This window comes from Sinocyclocheilus grahami, unplaced genomic scaffold, assembly GCF_001515645.1.
Source record: "Sinocyclocheilus grahami isolate Dianchi unplaced genomic scaffold, SAMN03320097.WGS_v1.1 scaffold334.1, whole genome shotgun sequence".
NCBI lineage: Eukaryota > Metazoa > Chordata > Actinopteri > Cypriniformes > Cyprinidae > Sinocyclocheilus > Sinocyclocheilus grahami.
Window position 1 is genome coordinate 376,681 of NW_015505513.1, and position 18,852 is coordinate 395,532.

Consider the following 18,852-nt stretch of genomic DNA (forward strand, 5'->3'; position numbering starts at 1 on the left):
TTATTTATCAGTTTAGATAATTTTTTAATGCTTCGCTAACTATCAGAAGACAGTAACCGGTTTTAAATTCCAGTTGCGCAGATGGGGTATGTTGTAACACTGTGTTACAATGTGCCCTGCCGGGCTATTCTATGACATTAGTGATGTAATTCAGACTATTTACTTTAATACATTTTAATGATAAATGACGAGAAACAGGTGAATAAATATTGACAGTCAATGTTCAATGTTAAGAAATTATTATTGCAAGACATGTAAAGCATTTTGGCTCGTTTATGTGGGCCGTCCCAAGCATGGTTGCAATGTGTTCATTGTCAAATTCCAAAATCAGATTATTTTTAATTCTTAAAAAATGCCATTATTTTATTTGAAATAATTATTTTATCTTATTGACAAAATATTTTAGTTTGTCTTGTATATTTTTTTTTCATGTGATCAGATAACATTTTAAGCTGTCATATGGTCATGTTACAACGTGCCCCTCAGCTGTTACAATGTACCCCACCTATGGGGCATGTTGTCACATTTCCCTTCCAATTTTTGAGGGTAAATAAAAAAAAATGTATACACTGTAATTATGAAACAAAGCGACATATTTGTACTAGACAAGTGTGAAATTACTGTGGATACAAAAATTATACTCTGAACCCTATGTGGATTTAGACAAACTGAGAAAGTCAAAAAGTGTTACTTTGTGCCCTGCTCTCCCCTATGGTTTGTTAGGATAGGACATTATTTGGCCGAGGTACAGCTATTTGAAAATCTGGAATCTGGAAATTCGTACTAGAAATCAAAATATTGAGATAATTGCCTTTGAAGCTGTCCAGATGAAGTCATTAGCAATGCATATTACTAATCAAAAATTAAGTTTTAATATATTTGGACTGAACTGACTTAGTGTCCCACCCATGAATGACACCTGTGATGTTTAATACCTATTTAAATGATGCAGAAAAAGCCTTTCAACTTTATTGGTAATGTATTAATTATAAACACACTGGTTTGTAGAGGAAATAACTTAACCATTTGTTATTCTTCAAGTTATTATTTATTTTGGCTATAAAATACGCTTACATTTTGCCTTGCAAAATAAGGTGGATAATATAAAAATGAATGACAGATTCTTAACACCGTGACAACATGTTCCATTATTGGGCAAGATGCGTGACAACTAGCTAGCCTCCCACATGGATTAGCTTCCCATAATGCTGCTGTAAGTTGGATGATGTCATGAATGAGACTTTAATTTCTCTGTATTTTGGTTTTCTTTCCACTCACATAGCCTACACTTATGCACATATAGTATTATTGTGAGACATTATAAATATTTAATGTTTTTGCTATTGTTGTGATTGTGGAAAATGGATGGAAACTTCCTGTGGTCCTCAGAAAGGTCATGAATGGGGTCATATACAAGACCGATTGCATACAGATGTTATTGCTCCTAAACAAAACCTTAGAGGGTACTGGCCAGAGGCAACATTATAGAAAAGCACTATTAGATGATTAAATATTTGGTCAGAAATGTTGGAAGTATAAGTGCAGGTCAAAAGCAGTGATTACTTTGATTTATTTTCTAACTTTCTCAAATCTGGGGTAATATATGGGCTTAAGTCTGTTTGTCTAATCACTGTTGATAAATAAAACGTTTCATGAACAAGAAAAGAACAAACATTGGGTTGAAATTTCTTTCACACACTTTTTTTTTTATTATTTGGAAATAATAAAAATGAACTCTTTTCATTTTTTTTTTTTAAATATAAAACATACACATCGTATGAGCCACACCTGTATACAAACAGAAATGTTGCAGTGAATACTTTTTCTTTTTCATCATCTCAGTGGAACACATACTAGAAGTTGTAAACAGTCAGCATTGTTTTTCTCCTCTACCCAAGAATACTGATCAAGTAAAAGAAACACCTGTCTCTCATGAAGAAAAACAATCCAAATGTTCTGATAGCAGAGGTGAAGAACTTGGCTGGAAAGCACAGAGAAAATGACGATCTGGCTACAGCTTTAGAGCGGAGTGGTTCGGCCCTCTAAAAGTGACAGTGAGAGCTCTAGATTTGGACCCATATGATAAGAAAGGTGTCCGCTCAGCGGTCCCTCGTATTGGGATGGTTGTTCTCAAAAGTAAGCCTTGGCCCCTTTGCAAATATGGCTTAACCACATGGTCATCTCATATTTACAACACATGCGCTAATAAGTCTCTGTGCATCTACATTTATATTTAACATGGATACTGTTATGTATGTATGATATATTTTTGACATTTCCTGTTTTGATATCGGTATACTCTTGAATAACTTGATGGGATGTATACACAATTTCTAGGTTAATTTCTGTGGTTTTGAGGTAAATTATGATACAGGGAGGGTTAGTTTTTGTTCAGTGTTACAGTACAGCACATTTTCCCCTAAGGGATATAAAAGACTAAAAAGCAATAATCAAAAACTTGAAAAAAAGAAAAATTTTCAGCACCGAATGGAGGACATAAACTAGTTTTTTAGCTGATCTGAAAAGTCTGAGTGAAAGCAAATGGCTTATTTTTCTTGGTTTATCTCTTATATTCAAGTACAAGCAAACTGTACAGGTACATGCAACATACAAGCTGGCCTACAGTATGTTGAACTAACACATATCTATTTCTGTTACTTTTTAACATTTGTGTAGTCTGATTTACAAAAATGTGCATGCAGCTGGGAACTGATCCGAGTCATGCTGCTCCGCTGCACTGGAGGGAGGGGCCAGTGGCCTGATTGGTGATTAGTGTTTATGCTCGTGATGGCAAAATCGGACTGGTCACTTCAACATTTACAGAGACACACAACAGGAATTTGCATTTGCATGGCTCTTTTCTCTGTTTTCTGAAAAATACACAAAGTGGAAATGCAATTAACAAGCTAGTTGGCTTGATTTTATTTTTTATATATTAAAATCAAGCTTTTGAGATTGCGCTTTTAATTCAAAATAAAGACGTACTGTATGTGCAAGGGCTCGGGCCAATCGTGTGACCTCAGAATGGTACAGTATAAATTGAAAGTGGCTTTTGCTAAACCACATACTATGTTAAAAAGAGAAATGTATGTCTGCACAAACACTTAGCATCAAACAAAGTTAGTTTAGTGTCTGAAAAACTCTATGTATCAAGATTTACTCAACAGATGAAAACATAATTGTATAGATTTCCTATAGATTACCAAAGACCCTAAATTGGAAAATGTACAAGTACACAAATGTGACCCTGGACCACAAAACCTGTCATAAGGGTAAATTTTTCGAAATTTAGATGTATACACCATCTGGAAGCTGAATATATAGGCTTTCCACTGATGTATGGTTTGTTAGGATAGGATAATATTTGACCGAGATACAACTATTTGAAAATCTGGAATCTGAGAGTGCAACAAAATCTAAATATTGAGAAAATCGCCTTTAAAGTTGTTCAAATGAAGTTCTTAGCAATGCATATTACTAATCAAAAATTATGTTTTAATATATTTACAGTAGGAAATTTACAAAAGATCTTCATGGAACATGATCTTTACTTAATGTCCTAATGATTTTTGGCATAAAAGAAAAATCAATCATTTTGACCCATACAATGTATTTTTGGCTATTGCTACAAATATACCCCAGCAACTTGAGACTGGTTTTGTGGTCCAGGGTCACAAATATGTTTATCTTGGTACATAGTGTTTTTCATTAACTAAATATCTACTTTTTAATAGCATTTAATGATAAGTGTAAACATCTAAAAATCGAATTCAATTCACTGAATAAGATGATGTATTGCAACGTACTGTAGGATAATGTAATAGTTTCAGTTAACAAAAGTAAAAAAAAAAACTGCAAAGAAATGTGTGTATTTCCAGATACGCTGTCTTCGATTTCATTTTTAGCATTTCCTGTAATTTTCACAGTACACTGGACAACACAAACCTGTTGTTTTTCATAAAACGTGCTAGAGATGTTAAAAAAAGAAGCTAAATAAGTGACGAGAGTGGCCTCCGTTAGCTGTCACATATGTTGAAAACAGAGGAACCTTTTTGGATGAAATGGACCATGGCTTTGGGTCCTCCAGGTTTAGGCACCAAGAAAGGCCCTGCCCTTCCAGACAACCTCCCCAGGGGACGCCCTATGTCTTTCAAGTTCCTGACCTTTCACTTTCAGTACAAACAGGGTTTAGATAGGGCCTCGACTGAGGCCCCACAATCCCTTGGTCAGAGGTCACCTTTGTTTTTGGGTTGATACATTCTGATGCTCTGTTAAAAACTAGCTTACGTACATTTCAATGAAGACTTGACTGAATATCACCCTGCTTTCTATGTCGCCCTAAAGTGGTGCTTCCCGCGTGCTAGTGTAGACAGCCCTAAATCTCACGCGACAAACAGTGAGAGAAACAAACGATTTCATTTAGGACAAACAAAGTTGGCAGAACACGGGCTACCCACAAACAGGAAAACAAAAACAAAGTCACAGGAGTGATTGTCAGATTTGAACAAAGCTTTGTGTTATTTCATCGCATTTTCTGCCTGGCTCTTATTGTTGTCCTGTTGTCTCTCAGACTGTGCTTTATGTTATTAGTCCACTACGATCGAACCCCCGCAGGTGCCGGCGAACTGTCCAGGGATGACTGAGAAGCACGTCGAGTTAGAGAGGCAAGAGTTGGGTCGACTAGGGAAGAAGGCGGGAAAAGTTTGTACCAGCCAATCACGTTGCTGGAGAGGTCCAGCTCCTCTAGTAGGATTTGTGCAACTCCCATGAAGGATTTGTGGTCCATTCGCCCATAATCTCCCCAGACAATTACCTAATAGGATGAAAATCAACAGATTCATCAGTGGATGGCCCTCTCAGGTCACATAATCAAAGTTAATAATATCTAATCTCACAAGTGTGATCCATTTAAACTAGACACGCAGCCCTTCAAATGACATTTTCTCCAAGAAGACTCGTTCGACTGCCTCATCAGCTGCAAAATGAAACGACATGTTGAAAAAAGACAATTAACCACATGACTCACTTGTAACACTTTACCCTGTGGACTTTCTTCAAACTGCAGCGTTTGCTGGTACAGCGGGTCGAGTGTCTTGCGTGCAATTTTTGTCTTCTTCTTAGCTACATAAGCCCCATTGTGTAGAAGATAGACTTTGACATATGGAGCTATGTAAAGAATGAATCAAATTAGGCAGATATTAACAGTGCATACTGACATTAGTGTGACTAGCTCTGATAAATCAGGCTGCTTTTTGTATCAGCTAGAACTGCTTGATGAGTTATATTATGGCTGAGTAGTGTGAGACATATGGAGTTTGAATCAGAAGCAGCGAGTTCAGAATAGAGCAGAAGTGACTCACCGGGGAGTGATTTGGACCCTGGTTTTTGGATGAGACCTCGTGCTCTTATCACCTCCACCTCCAGCTGGCCTTTCTTATTCACCATGCCAATTTGAATGTCACCTGGACATCACAGAATACGCAAATAAAATGATTTATTTAAATGGTACATTTGCTTAATGGACTTACTCAAATGGTTCATGCAAAAAGCATTACCGACATACTGTTTCCATAAGCAGTTATTTGTTGTATTTTGTACTGAAATATGTAAGTGAATGAGGGCTGTAAATTAAATGTAATGTATTTAGTACAATTATAAGTGCAATAATAATAATAATAATAATACAACATTGGAATGTAGGCCACTGATTATGTGTATAGGGCTTATATTCAATGATATGGAAATAAACTAAATTCTAAATTCTTTCTATTTGTCTACCTCAATAATATAATGTCTTAAATTACATTGGTGCCTTTTCTCAACAAATATTTATACACATTATGCAATTAATTAATTGAATGAAACTATTTAAATGAATCACAATCAATTGCATCTACAATAATGTATATAAATGAATACAAATTGTAAACAACTTGGGATAAGGATAGTATGCTACAAGGGAGAAAGATTAAAGAACAAAAATCTAAAACTTCACAGATAAACAAAACTTACCAATTGCTGGTGTGGCAAGGGTTTGTCGACCAACTAGTTGAGCAGGGCCCAGTCCATCCAGGAAGTCACTGAACTGAGTCTCGACTCGAACTGCTGGGAAAATTGGACTGACCAAGACAAACATTGATATGAAATACTGCAGGTGCTGTTCTTTCTGATTTACAGTAGATTCATTTAAAAATCCAGTAATTGGATCTGAAAGTTTTGGAGATAAAATTCAGTTTTTAGTCTAGTTTTAATGATCATTGTACCCAAAGTATTGTAAGTTTATATACAGGTATGTTGTTCCCACAAACTGAACAGTTTTTTTAGGCATAATGGCAATGCCTGACTGACGGTTGTCAGGGTAACATGAACAGCACTTAAAGAGGTCATATGATGCAATTTCAATTTTTCCTTTCTCTTTGGAGTGTTACACGCTCTTGGTGCATAAAGAAGATCTGTAAAGTTGCAAAGACTAAAGTCTCAAATCCAAATAGATATTCTTTATAAAAGTTAAGAGTCAGCCACGCCCATCTAAAACGGCTCGTTCTAACACGCCCCCACATATCTACGTCACTATGTGGGAAGATTTGCCTAACGCCACCCAAATGTTCACGCAAAGTAAGCAGGCATAACTATTATTCTCGCTGTAGTTTTGTTGTTGCCACCGCCATGTCGTGAAGGCGCTGTGTGTTTTGTTGTGAAAGCGCAACTACTTTGTTTGGCCTTCCAAAAGAGGACAATATCGCTTTGTCATGCCTGGAGCTGATCTGTGCTGGTTGCTGAGGAAATACAACAACTTTGCGCTGTGGATCAACGGATCGGATTTCACCGTGGACGAAGCGGAGTCCAGCCCGGGGTCGTCACATGTTGTTGCCGCAAGCCCTCCGGACGCTCCTTCGTCGAATCCGCCAGCCGCACCGTTCTCAAGCCCGCCGCCTCTGCTCACTCTAGCCCTCCGGCCGTTCCTCACTCCAGCCCCCGGCCTCTGTTCACTCTAGGCCGCCGTGTGTGATGCTGTTTCGTTGTGAAAGTGAAACTACTGTTTTCATTTTTTTGAATAATCGCTCCGGCCTGACAGGGCATCATCACAGTATGGTAGGGGCGTAACATTTCCGTCACACACTTGAGGTATTCGGCCAATCACAATGCACTGGATAGCTGGCCAATCACAGCACACATCGCTTTTTCAGAACGATGAGCTTTGTAAAAATCGACGTGTTTCAGAAAGGCGGGGCATAGAGGAGAAATAATAATGTACAGTATGTGGAAAATAATGTGTTTTTTGAACCTTAAACCGCATAAACACATTTCATTACACCAAATAATTTTCTTTTTAGCAACATCTTATGACCCCTTTAAGGAGGCTGCTATTTCTAGACAATAATAACCTTGGTTTAAGATGGGGAATTTCAGAAGAGAAAAAAATATGGAAAATGTAAAATTATGCTGTATCGCTGTATTTACAGAAACAGGAAATTGCTCCAACTGACCCATGCTTTAGGACAGACATGTACGTACAAGAACTCGCTATTGGTATGAAATGATAAGAACAAATGTTTCCATGTTGTTTTAGAGAATATGTAACAGATGTTTGGCTTCACCAAGGCAGTGCAATATATAAAAAAACTTCCTGCATACATTTAGAAGTATGCAACATTTGCTAAAATACTAATAAAGCAGAAGGAAACTTACCTGCCCTCAGAGTTGTAGCTGTTCATGCTTCCGTTGTTAGATTCACGGCTGGGTTGACGACTCATATTCCTCTGCAATTCCACAGCCATTCCCGTCTCCTGACTGCGCTGGATCGTCCCTTGACTGCCCTTTGACTTCTTATTGGATGCCTCTGAAGATGGACAGATTTCACAAACAATCAGGAAAAGAGACTTTTAAGAGAAGTCTGTATCATTCATTTAGAGAAAAAAGAATGTGATTTTCTGTGATAAAGTTTTAAAGAGTTGGATCAGTGTCCTCTCTAAACAATACTGGTCAAGCTGCACACTATCTCTTTCCTATACTACATCCTTTTTGATGTTAAAAGCAGACAGCGAAATAATTTGACAGTGCTTGTAGCTCCCACCGGGATGGATGCTAACCGTACTGCGTTAACCACCCCCTTTATCTCGCTTAAAAACTAGGGCATGTCTCCTCATCCCAAATCCCTTTTTGTGTGCTTACATAAAACAGAGAGAACAAAATGCAGTTCGCCCGGAGGTCTTATGTGCTTTCAAGACTTTTTCAAAAGGAACAAGCTCTGTGGCACTGACATGAGTTGCCTGATGAAAAATCGTATTATATCAAACAAAGCAGAGTGAGTGCTGACATCTGAAAGCACTAAAATGGCCACAGGTACCCCATTGAAAATACCCTGCTCATGTTTGATGAGGTCAAACCATAGCTAAAGCATACACTTGAACTCATAGCAGGATACTAATCAAAACAAATGCTGAATTCGGAACAGCGTACTATCATACTACTCTTACTATTTTTACCATAACGTTATATGGCAGTAAGAGTAGTATGCTAGTATGCAGTTCTGAATTCAGCATAAGTGAAAAAGGAAAGGTAGGCCTAAAATGCAGTTCCATAAACATTGAGTGCCCTCTTGTGTTGTCTAGTGAAAACACGTAATATAGAAATCTTGAAAATATTTAAATGAACTGGTTTCCAAGGCTCATTGGACAAAACCTATTTTATAATTTCTGCTAAATGATATTACGTTGCTTCTGGTACGTTTTACAACACTTTCAGAGTGAAATGTGCACTAAAAAGTGGTGATAAAAGAGTGTTAATTTTTCCCAAAACAGATGAGTGTAAATGTGGCAACATTTTATTATGTTGGTTATTGTACGTATGCATGTTGTACATATTTGAGGCTTAATATTAAGAAATGTGCATTGTGCACAAGTAGTAGTCCAAATAAAGTTTAATTATAATCGTTATATCAATAAGTCTCGAGTGATATGCCAGTAAATATATTAATAGATTTGAACTATACTGTACTTAGTATTAAATAAATGTATTTTTCATGTATTACTTTTTTACTAGTGAGGAACCATGAAAAAAAAAAGTCCTTATTAATCAATAATTTGTGCCTGTAATCATAATCAGTTTGAAAAGAAATAATTGTTGGTGTTTTACTGTCACTATTGTTCATTTCAGCTGGAAGCTGCAGTATGTATGAATTGTTCTTGGAGACAAAAGTGTAGGTAGAGGCTAACTGTTTCAATGAGAATATGTTGGGTTTAATTCAAGTCTAAATATGACTAAATCAGCCTGCCTACATTGGGTTAGACCAGTGTTTCTCAACCCTGGTCCTGAGCGCCCCCCCAACACTGCACATTTTGTATGTCTCCCTTATCTGACACCCATTTCAGGTCCTGGAGTTTCTTTTAATGAGCTAATGAGTTGAATCAGGTGTGTTTGATTAGGGAGACACACAAAATATGTAGTGCTGGGGGGCGCCCAGGACCAGGGTTGAGAAACACTGGGTTAGACCAATAAAGGAATTTTTAAGGGTCAGATCATTTAGAACAGGGGTGCCCAACCCTGCTCCTGGCGATCGACTGTCCTGCAAAGTTCAGCTCCAACCCTAATCAAACACACCTTAAGCAACTAATTAGGGTCTTCAGGATCACTTAAAAATTAAAGGCAGGTGTCTTTGATTAGAGTTGGAGCTAAACTTTGCAGGACAGTCGATCGCCAGGAGCAGGGTTGGGCTCCCCTGAGAAAATCTTAAGATTACAACTGTCTGTTACTTATTTTTACAGTGTAATTAATGTGTTTAAAAATGTCATATTTAAATGGGAATAAAAACAATGACATGATTTACAGTCAAATATAACATAAAACAACACTCACAGTGAATTTAATTTCTGTCATATGAAACATTTTCGTGTGAAAGAAAATATTCAGCAAAAGAATAAAATGATTTTTTTCATTAAGATTTAAATGTATTGGTATACTACTTTTATTAAAAGGAGTAACAACAGTGACTAACCCGTTTGACTGATCTGTGAGGTGCTTCGGCTGCGACGGTTTCCCACGATAGCCACGAATCGAGCATTGAGGCTGGAGCGCCGCTTTTTCGCTCCGGTTCCAACTGTTCCCAGGGCAGTGTCAGACTGGCTGCCGTCTGTTCGCTCCGTGTTGATGTCACCGCTTACGCTTGTGCTCTTTAGCATGCTTTGACCAGATGAGGCTCTGACTTGTCGACTGTAAGCAAGAGAAAGCAAATAAAAGAGAGATGAACAAAATGAGTAACAAATTTGTTGATACAGTATATAAAAGGTAATAGACACTAACTGACACTAAACAGACACTGTTGAAAATGATATTCAAAATGCTTTATTCTTTTATAGGTGTATTTACAACACAGCCTACTAACTATATAGGCCTACGAACATATCACTGATTCTAACCTTAGCACAAAATAAAAGCTATTTTTGTCCAATCAAATGATTTTGCACAAACCAGTATGGAACATAAAATACATAACATCCATATTTTCAGCTAGCTTCTCTATATGAAATTAGCCTGAACCATGACTAGTTAACACTGGTTAAAGACTCCTTAAAAGCATTTGACAAGCACAGTTTCATTTCCTGTTTTCCTGTTTGATTTGCTACTTGCTAATTGGTTCCAGGCAGAATAGAGAGGCTCAGGATCCGGAAGTAAAAATCCCATTGATTTTCTCCATATTGGGGATTTGACTTATTGTGAGCTATGATGTTGTTAATTAATGGTATATGCTTTTGCTGAAGCCATCAAACTGCATTCAAATTATTGTTTTTATATCATCATGTTCAACAGTGTATTCCTGGTGAAAAACTACATTACCCATGATTCTGCAGAGACATCTCCACCAATCAGAGAATTGCAACAAGCAGATCCCTCCAAAATAACAGTGGCCGCTTATTCCCATGAAGCACTCGTAAACTACTTAAATGTTTGTAACACATAGTCACTAAAAGCCTTAAAAGCGTTATGTTTTTTCACGAGGTCCTTAAGACTTACACCTGAGATAACATAATTGTGTTAATTAAGCAGCAACACATTTGGTTTAGTTATTCAAACTGTCTATATTATGACACAGCAGAACACTTTGACAGTGCAACCATATCCTCTGCTGTGTCTGCGCCCACTGACGGAGTCAAGGTACTGCAGGACTGTCCAGTTGCATCCTCTCCATCATCTCTACACCCTAACCCCCTCTCTGTGGGACACAGGGTGGGGATAGGAAGTAAGGAGGTGGGTCTCTCTTCCAAAGGCTGGAGGGTAGTGACAGTGGGATGAGCTGACAGGGGTCTGGGTTTGGGATCCAGTGCTGGCTCAGTATTCAAGCATGGGAGGTATGAGGTGAGGCATGCAAAGAGAGCTCTAATACATACAGTACAATACACAGGACACACATTTACACAGACAGAGTGGCATGTGAATAAAGCAGAATACAAACAAATGAATTCAAACAGCATGCACAATGAACCTCTCAAACGATATGTAGGGTAAATGATTATTTTTAAGACAGCAGAGAAGAATATTCCAATGCAATATGAATAGCTGAAGTCACTTTTTGGTCAAAGTAAGATATATTAAATATAAAATGAAGATAGATAATATATGAATACTTTCTCATTTTTTTCAACATCTATATTTTAGTTTACAATTCATAATAAATGTGTAGGGTAACTGAATATTTTGGACAATAGCACATTTAAGTTTTTTACTATTTTTAACCACATTTTGCCTTCACTAGCTCATTTTAAAAGGTTTAGACAGCGTTTAGTATGTCACACTAGCAACTTCCCAAAATGAGTTTACGTCAACTGCCTATGTTTGTTTGAACCAAGCAGACTTCATTCAAATTGATAACTAGTGTGTGGCTTCAAATTGATCAGAAACGTTAATTGGTTAGTAAAGCCCAAATATATTAGAAAAGAGAGAGGAAAAGAGGAAAAGAAAAGATGCTGTTTTCTATTTCTATTACAAGGCATTTGGTAATATTTATTGGTTGTGGTTAACCACTCTGGGCATACAATTTCTAGTGCCTCTATAGTCAAGTACAGTCATTTTTATTTGTATACACAACAGATCACATTTTATGTGGTTTCATCGCAACTTTAAAATAAATAATGTCTTAAACTGTGGAAACTGTGAAAGTTGTGGAGGGGAAAAAAGCGTCAAGAGGAACCAGACTCAGCTAGAGGAGTGTATACTAAATAATATACATATACTAAATATTATCTAGTTACTTAGAATGTGTAATACAAGTTACGTGTTTATTAAATAAGTGTAATAATTGTTTTTTCCCAAAAAAGTCATATTTTCAAATTCAAGGATTATTGAATTATTATTTAATAATTCATATAATTAACAATTATTTTCCTTTTCATGTTACACTTTTATCTGAAGTGATGTAATTGCATTAAAGGTATACTTTTTTAATCAATTCATGCGTGCTGGGAATAAAACCCCTAAACTTGTCGTTGTTAAGGATATGTTCTACTGTTTATGCTTCAGGAATGCTATTTTTCTTCTTACCATCATCATTGACTCCTTTCTATGTAAATTAGTCTTATTATAGAATGTGCCATGTTCACAAAAGTAAGTGTGATTAAGGTTTCACTATTACCAACTATGGTGTGCAGGTGGTAAATGGAATTTCATGCAAGAGAGATGTTGTATACATTTTCAAGTGATCATGGCAGCAGTAATTCATCAAATGTTGAAGAAGAACTGGGCATATGTCCAGATGTGCGGTGAGGTTGAGCCAACTACGAAGGGATCATACAGCCTCAGTGAAGTATGACAGATTGTAGTAGTCTGTTGGCTGGCAAGATGAGGAAGTTTGTTGAGCAAATTTCTATGTGCTGTTACTGGATTTGCAAAATTCTGTTATCAAATTAGATGGTATAACAATGCAGAAAGTACATGTAAATAAACAGTGCTATCAGCAGAAATAAGATTATAAGAGTGCTAAATTTTTACCCTGTACTGGAGGTACTAGAAGCTCTTTTTGTTGTTTTTTTCTGATATGAGGTAAGGATAAAATTGTATTGGGTGGTGGATAAGGTGAAGACTTGGGCAGTGGGAGCTGGTCCATGTTACCTCACATCTCCAGCCACCGTATGACGTCTGCGTTTAAGCTCCTCAGAGAAACGTCTCTTTCCTAGACTCCTCCTGTTGTCTGTTCCATTCACCCCCCATGAAATCCTTCTCTCCTTCTTTTCATCTCCTTTACAACTCTCCAACGACTTTGACCTTTGACACCCAATGCAATGTGCATGCATGCAATAGAGCACAAGCCATAATAGCAAGGAAAGTAAATCATGCAGAAAATAACAATTTAACAAGCCATGCACAAGACAGACAGCTAAGAGCATGCAAATGTTAAACACACGGCTAATAACAAACAAAGAAATATCACAATCTGAGGACACATCATTTTTTATGTGACCTGAATTGAATAATTGCTGCTTTGTATAGAATAATTGTAAAATTTTACTAGGGAGAAATATTATGATTGTTGTAAAGGAAGATAAATAAGCTATCCAAGTGAATGTTGATATAATTTTAAGGGTTTTGTAACAGAATATGATTTTTTTTTCAGAGAAAGGAAAAAATAGCAAAGCGCTAAAGAGAAAGAAACTATTTTCATTTACTTTCATGTCCTATAAACACATATACATGTGTACACTCTGACCTAAATCTTGTCTTCACAGACCTAGGCTGAATATACCGATTTTGTGTGTAGGGTCCAAAATAAACCCAGATCAATCCAAAATTTTAATAACCCCAACTGGCAATTAAGAGTGAAGCAAAAAAAAAAAAAAAAGGTAGTAATCTATTACATTTCTAATTTTAGATATCTATTTTTGATTACTTTTAGATATTTTTTACCTACTTCTTTGATCACATTGACTTTAATAAGAAAATCTTGTACCGTATTTATATTTAAATACAAAGAGAAAGAAAATATATTCCATTATTTGTTATCAATAACATGAAGTGCATGAAACATTACATAAAGTCAGGCTTTCCCAAACTGGGCGTTGTGAAGGAACTGCAGCAGGTTTGTAATAAATTGATGCTAATAAAGCTAATAATGAATCCAATCTTAAAAATATCAAATTTAATATATAAAAGAGAAGAATTGTGGAGAATCAGTGAATTATGAATAATTTACTGCATTTTAAAAAAAATATTAAGTAATCATGTAATAAATAAAAAAGTAACTGCAATCTGATTATGAGTATTTTAAATTGTAACAATCTGATTACAACTATTTTTGGAACCTGCAAAAACATTTTAGACATCCTAGATAAACTTCTAATTATTAGAAGACATTTTTTGATGGCTTATAAGTCTGATTTGTGTAGCTTAATATCAGAGAGGCTCACACTATCATTTTTTACAACCATGTTGCATTTTCTAATAAAGTTAACAGCCACTGTCAATTTATACTTATCCTATTTTTAAACAGTTTAACACACTTGCCGAGTGTTAAATTATGATCCCATGTGTCTCTTAATAGGCTAACCTGATTCTCCCGTGTGGTCTCTCAGACTGGATGGACATGTAGCTGGTGGCGCTCAGCCGTGAGGCACTGCTGGCACGGGAGATAGCTGATGCATCGCTCATGTCACTGTCTGATGACCTTGCAGACATGCTATCACAACTCCTCTTCTGATCCTTATACATCTAAACCATCAAAGACAAAAAAAAAACTAATCTTTAATAGGAATTAAAAACCTGGCATACATAACAGCACTGCCAGACACATGAGTTGGAGACCTGAAAAGCAGTTTAACACTCACATCTCTCCTGTTTTTGAGCTCTGCCTCTGGGTCGTGACCAGAGCTGGCAGAAGAGCCTGGCCGATAGGAATGTACTCTCATTTGCAACTGACGAGCCCGCTCTTCCACTGCTAGTGCTACATCAAGACAGAAAGGGAAAAAAGCAGAAAAATGGAACAGGCGACAAAATAATCTCATTTAAAGTAGCACAGACAGATAAGAACATTTGGACAACAGTCGACATCTCTGCCTGTTTACATTGTTACTTTTGGTGGAAATTAATATTAAATGAAAATTTGCTTGAAAATCCAGCTTAAGGTGATACAAAAATATAACTAATAGATTATCACCATACTTCTCCAGTTGACTGATTACAGTACAATTGTTTTGTTTTGTATTACAAGTTTTAATGAAATGTTTAAATATGTAAACGGACAGTATCTATTTAAATATGCACTTATTTGCATATTTTCCAAAACAGAAAATCTGAACATTGGATGAAGCCAGGTTCAAGATTCCATTGTTGACATATTAAAGGTTTTTACAAAAGGAATTTTGTATTTCTATATTTATGACTCCATAAATCTGAAAATACAGTCTACAGCTAGAGAGAGAAAACAACTTTTTTTTTTAGGAATAAAATGTTACAGTGTATAAATCAAGTGAATGTTATATGAACAAACCCCTCCATAAAAACCTTCAGAACATAGAAACTCTAGATAGTGCAGACTGTGGTTAGCGCAAACTGATGATATTCACAGTGGAAAACTACTTGGCACAAGCTGATTGGTTCATGTTACAGCGAATAAGCTTGCTACTTTATATTGAAATGGCTGGTTAGCACTCACTAGAGCATTTTGCAGCACTTACAGAGTTACTCTGAAACCCTCCACCTTCCCCAGCTCCACCTGTATAGATCTGCCTCTATTATATATGCTACTTTTGCAGCAATAATCTACAACAACAGCAATAACCAACAGCAGCAGCAATTCAGCAGCAGCAGCGTAGCAGATCTATTCCGCCAAGAACAAATACATTAACATTACCATGCTAAAATCCTCTGAGAGTTATCATGATAGTACTAAGGTTTTTAAAGATATATATTGTAATCTACAATTACAATAGATAATAAAATAAACACTTAATTGTATATATTGGCTGTTTTATTTCTACTAGTCTGAAAGGAGATGTTATGGAAGCAAAAAAGCCCAAAATCACAAAATTGACCATAGTTCTGCCTGTAGTGTTTCGATGTAAGCTGGTATCTACATTTTGGAACAATGGTAGCTGGTTTCTAACAGGTCCAAGCTGGCCATTAGCTTGTTAACACTGATAAATCATCTTTGACCAGCAACAAACCATCTAAAGATGGTCAGTCAGTTTTTGGAACAAAGAGGCTGGTTGACAAGCAAATAACCAACTTGGGTGAGTTACTACATTATGTTCCAAATATTGTTAAGTTTGAACACGAAATATACAGTATACCACTGAGTAAAAACTGATATTATTCAGACAAGCAAGGGATCAATTCTAGAGCAAAATGCAGAGAATGGAATGAGATACCTGAGTTAGGTTTCTCCTCAGGTTTACTGTTGACATGGTCTTCATGAAGATGGGGTTGAAGGAATGAGAAATGGCATGAGAAGAGACAGAAAGGAGTAAGGTAGAGAGATCAACAACTTGTTGACCACATGAAGAAAAAAAAAAAAGGCTACGGACCAAGGAGCCATGAAATTACCTGGCATTTATAAAGGTAACTGGCACTGGGACAGATTCATGGGTTTGGGGTGTGAATTTGAATGGTAACTGCATTTTAGGTTACTGCTGTCTGAGTTTGTGAGTATTTAGAAAGAGAGAGAGAGAGAGAATGAATTGCTTACCTTGCTCTATACTGCTGCTCTTTGCAGGAAGTTGTGGCAGCTGTCTGCCCCTGCGCCCTAATGACGTGGTCCCTGCCGGGGAATAATGTCCACCATGCTGAAGTTCTCTGAGAAGAGAGAGATTTTGTCAAAATTTAAAGTAGAAAAATGGTCTGATTACTACTTTCCATCAGATGAACAATTTTAAAATGTGATTAAAAGATATTTCATTCTACTATCAGTGTTGGGGAGTAACTAGTTACATGTAACGTAATTTAATTACAAAATGAATGAAACTGTAATCTGTTACAGTTACTGAGAATAAATGTGTGATTAAATTACAGTTACTTTAGAAAATGCTAACAATTGCAAAGGAGGGTTACATCTGAATATTTTCACATGCATACAGATTTGATTGATTTCTTTCCCAAATTGCAGTGACTGCTCTAAAATAAGAGACACCAATGTTTCAGCACTTTAGGACACATAATAGGACACATGCTTCTTTGATAACTGTTTTATTTCCTATTTGGGTTTATGTATATGCTTTATTTTTTAAGATTAACGTTTTTTCCAAGGCACTGGTGCCAGTGTTTCCTGTTGTACCTATACAAGGATTTGATTTCAAAAACATTATCATAACTATTAAACTATATCTTATGATTTTAAATAAGTAAAAAGCAGTGCTAAAGTCTGATTTTGTGCGGCTGTGCTATAAAATTAAATAATCATCTTAATTCAAGTGATAAAGGATTTTGAAAGTCTGACAGTAATCCATGTTGAGTCCTACTGTAAAGTTAACCCTGTCTGTTCTAAATCTTTCAAAATGATTCAACTTTCATTAGAAATTTAGAAATGTAATAAAAAATTAATCAAATGTAATCAGTTACAGTACATTACTTTAATAAAGTAACTGAAATAATTGCACTACTTATTACATTTTAAATATGGTAATTTGTAATCTGTAACCTATTACTTTTCTAAAGTAACCTTCCCAACACTTTTTTAATGCAAATTTTGGAGTATCGCATAAAAAAACCGCTGGATGGAAACTTCTAAAAATGTGCATAAACTACGATGGAAACACATTTACCGAATAAATTCCTCCATGCGCATTGAAAAAGTCATGTGACTTTGCGAAATGAGACGGGATAACTTGACTAGCAGCGGACCGATCTCATTCACAGCATCTATATGTTGGTCATTCTGAAATGCCTGAGCAAAGTCTGTCGTCAAAGTATTTCTGTATAATTGTCTTACACGACTGCGTTCACAAACAACAGCATCCACCTCCGAAAGCATTGGCAGCATTTATTGTGTTTCGTCTGCTCGCTCTGAGGTGCAAGTAATTTATATCATATATGAAAATTATTATATTCAGTGGCTTCTCCTATATTCTTAGTGATATTTAGTGCCTTAGTTTACCAGGAAGTGTCGATTTTGTTCCCTTTGACTCGTTGGATGGAAACAGTACTTAATTAGCATATGTTTTAATGCGATATTCCAGTTTTGTGCATAAGTTTAATTTGAATCTTTGGATGGAAGCAGCTACTGTCTACTACACTATGTACTGTAGTCACAGAAGTACAAGAAAGCTGATTTGAGATTCGTAGGTGAAATTAGTCATTTTTTGTATTGTTGACTTTATACGATTGAGACATCACAATAAGCAGCAGTGCACAACTACAGGCAGCTACAGGTGCAGCCAAGTTCTGAGGGGCTCCAAGCATGCACCTGTCAGCTCGTGGGGAGTTAGGGCAGGAACCCCCTAAGCTGGTCTGGCCAAAGGGCCTGAGGGGAGGCTCTCTCCTCCTCCTGCCACCCCTGAGGATAGAGGTGGGCTGAAGTCTAAACACAGCCACGGCAGAAAAGGGCAAGGGCGAAAAGAAAAGAAAAAATTATGTAATGAAATATAAAAGTCAGACAAGCAAAAAACCTGAAATGGGTAAACCAATAACAAACAAAGGTAAAAATAGTAAATAAGCATAAACTGATGTAGAAAACATAAACAGACAAGTGATAAAGAGATGTTCAAAGGTTTATTATGAGATCTCACCTGTCGCCATCAATGGTTTTCTTGTTAGCTATCTGACAGCTTGGCCTATCCAAATTGCCAGAATGCCTGTGAGATGGAAAATGACTGATCCAGAAAACAAACAGAGTGGGAAAAACAAAAGGAGGAATGTAGGAAGCTAAATGGAAAG

General features: G+C 36.5%; 1 protein-coding gene across 1 annotated transcript in view; it reads right to left on the reverse strand.

Annotated features, from left to right (window-relative positions):
* Window positions 1-3,659: 3,659 nt before the first annotated feature.
* The window catches only part of LOC107602755 (regulating synaptic membrane exocytosis protein 1-like), a 64,198-nt gene continuing 49,005 nt past the window's right edge, over window positions 3,660-18,852 (reverse strand). The window contains exons 22-34 of the mRNA XM_016295328.1: window positions 18,705-18,770; window positions 18,383-18,496; window positions 16,670-16,776; window positions 16,353-16,391; window positions 14,811-14,926; window positions 14,534-14,694; window positions 13,102-13,254; window positions 9,995-10,209; window positions 7,690-7,840; window positions 6,013-6,119; window positions 5,361-5,462; window positions 5,027-5,166; window positions 3,660-4,813 (exon numbers count right to left, since the gene is read on the reverse strand). Coding sequence (XP_016150814.1) covers window positions 4,595-4,813; window positions 5,027-5,166; window positions 5,361-5,462; window positions 6,013-6,119; window positions 7,690-7,840; window positions 9,995-10,209; window positions 13,102-13,254; window positions 14,534-14,694; window positions 14,811-14,926; window positions 16,353-16,391; window positions 16,670-16,776; window positions 18,383-18,496; window positions 18,705-18,770 — 1,690 coding nt within the window. The 3' untranslated portion in view covers window positions 3,660-4,594. The remainder of the gene's footprint in view (window positions 4,814-5,026; window positions 5,167-5,360; window positions 5,463-6,012; window positions 6,120-7,689; window positions 7,841-9,994; window positions 10,210-13,101; window positions 13,255-14,533; window positions 14,695-14,810; window positions 14,927-16,352; window positions 16,392-16,669; window positions 16,777-18,382; window positions 18,497-18,704; window positions 18,771-18,852) is intronic.